Source organism: Trypanosoma grayi (genome assembly GCF_000691245.1).
Source record: "Trypanosoma grayi strain ANR4 Tgr_1457_V1, whole genome shotgun sequence".
In the NCBI taxonomy this organism is placed as follows: Eukaryota; Euglenozoa; class Kinetoplastea; order Trypanosomatida; family Trypanosomatidae; genus Trypanosoma; species Trypanosoma grayi.
The window spans coordinates 1-2,542 of NW_008827075.1; the positions used below are offsets into that span (position 1 = coordinate 1).

Here is a 2,542-nt window from a genome sequence, read left to right on the forward strand (position 1 = left end):
GTGCCGAGGAAGCCGCACTTCTGCAGCACGCGCGCGGTGCCGGCGTACGTCGCGGGCTCGTGGCGCGTGCCGGCGTCGAGCCAGACACCAACAGTGGCGACGGTGGCGATGGGGTTCTCCTCGCACGCCACGCGCACGCCGTTGCCAACAGTGCTGACGTTTGTCGGAGGGATCTTCGTCAGCACCTCGCGCAGCGCCTGCGTCGTGGCGTGGTTTGATGCCGGCCGTGCACGCTGCACGAGAGTGGAGAAACTGACAGACATGGTCTGGTCCTTGCGGTGTGCCTGTCGAACTGCTGCTCTCTGTTTCCTATTGCTCCTTCTTGCCTTGTTGTTGTCGATGTTGTTGGCTTCTGCGTAGGAGGACTTGTCGTGTAGATAAGACCTTCTCTGCTACGCCTGCTCCGCTACCACAGCTGCTGCTTGCTGCTGCTGTCTTTGCAATATGTGTGTGTGGGGGTTTCTTTACGTGCCGCGCACACGCACACACCCGCCGCAGCGAAAACAAAGTGGATGGCGGAGGAAACGCGCAGGAGAGCGAGTCAACGGGAGAGAAAGAGAAATGTGTTTTGTACGCATTCGCACGCCCCCAGCAGCCCTAGGAGCAAAGCCGCACGCAGGACGGCGCAGCACCGCAGAAAGGAGTGCATAGCAGTGAAGGCGAATAACACACATAATTTAAAAAAAGGGACGCAAACGAAGGGCAACACAAGCCCCGACAAACACACACACACACACAAAAAAGCTCCCTGGCGCATCAATACATCAGCACATATACAGCACACACAGACACACAAAAGAAAAAACACGTGCCGGTACCCCGCATCTACTCCACCCCACGCGTCCATATATATATATATATATATTCCCCCCTCCCTCCTTTCGGGTGTGCCACGCAAAGCGGCACACCCTTCATCGTGACGCATTGCAAAGCAGGCACACACACACACATATATATATATATATACATGCGTACAAATACGTCACATATTACGTCGCAGTGCATTAACACACATACACACAGACAGACACACACATATATATATAGGCTCTTCACATAGTGACACGGAAACACGAGGCAGAAAAACAGTTCAAAAAACAGCTTCAGAGCGTGCGTGTGTGTGTGTGTGTGTGTGTGTGTGTGTGTGTGTGTGAATGTAAACTGATGGGACACGCCCCAAAGAACAAGGAACAGCAATGTCGATAACCTCTACAGCGGCACTAGCAGAATGCCCTCAAACGATAGATGCACGCATATAGATGTACATCAAAACAATACAAAAAAGAAACCCCGCAAGAGCACGGAGGAGGAGAGAGTTAGAAACCGACACTCACGAGAGCAATATCTAAAGGCTGTTGAGTGTGAAAAAAAAAAACGAAGAAAAACCAAGGTAGAGAGCGGATCTGGCATCCACAAACCCGAAGCCTCATATGCATATATAAACGAGCACGCAGGCATCGTTACAGGTTGTCTTCTCACCCCCGCTCGGGTGTTTCGAGCGCCTCCTTTGCCGCCGGATTCGTGCCAGCCTGGCCCCTGCTCTTCTCTATCACTCACATGTTCCCCACACCACTTATTTTCACCATCCTTATGCGTCTGAGCAGATAAATCCATACCTATATCTGTACAGATATATATACTACGAAGATTTCAGTGCTTTCTTAGCACGCTTCGCCTCCGCTTCCATCTCTGCACGGAATGTGCGGTTTATCTCCATGACTTCCTTCTTCCACTCCGCCTCCATGGCGTGCCCCTGCTTCGTTGCCTCCTTCTCTAACTTTTTTGCGGCATGGCGCAGCGCCTTTTCAGCCTTTGCGGGAGTCGTGACGCAGCGCGCCATGCCTCTGTACGTACGGCCGATATCAGCAAGCACAAGCATAGAGTCCTCCTGCAGCCGCTTCCGCGCCTTGGATTCCTCCCTGACTAGTGCCTTGACTACCTTCCCCTTGATCATTATCTGCTCCTGGTATTCCTTTTCGTTTTGCTCCTCACGATGGCCCTGATCCTTTTCATTCTGCGCCCCTTCTATGAACTGTTGTTCATCCTCTTCATCGCCTTCTACACCCTTCTCACCTTGGCATTCCGCCAGTTCCAGATTTCCCTCTTCCGCCTGCTGCTCCCTTTCCGCCGCAACCTCCTCCTTTTCCTCCTCCTCCATTTGGAGCCCGTCCTCCTGCGTCGCCGCGTTGGGGTCAACGTAGTATACCTCACCACTCCCCGCCATATAGTAGTAGCATGTCTCGTCGCCAGTGTCCATCGTCTCATCGGTCCCCGACTTGCTGTTAACGTTGTCTTGGTTCGCTATCCCACCCCCTGTCCCGTGGGACGAGGCATCAACGTACGGCTCGTGCCGTGGGCCCTCCTCCTCCGCCACCATCGTCAAGTTCCTGCGCGCGGTCACTAGCAGCTGCTTCAAATGGCCAAACAGATTCGTCTTCCCATTGCTCACGGTGGGGGAATGTAATTCAGAACGGCGGTTCTGGTGTGACGCGTCAAACGAGTATGTCTGTGCCAGCGCATCGACAACGACGTCGCTCCCCTC

The 2,542-nt window shown here is 53.6% G+C and overlaps 1 protein-coding gene across 1 annotated transcript; it reads right to left on the reverse strand.

The window, feature by feature from the left end:
- Positions 1-1,639: 1,639 nt before the first annotated feature.
- On the reverse strand, positions 1,640-2,377 carry DQ04_14571000 (hypothetical protein; the record flags this gene model as incomplete). Its single annotated transcript, XM_009317160.1, has 1 exon — positions 1,640-2,377. The coding sequence occupies one exon, from the start codon at positions 2,375-2,377 to the stop codon at positions 1,640-1,642; it is 738 nt and encodes a 245-aa protein (XP_009315435.1).
- Between the last annotated feature and the right edge of the window lie 165 nt (positions 2,378-2,542).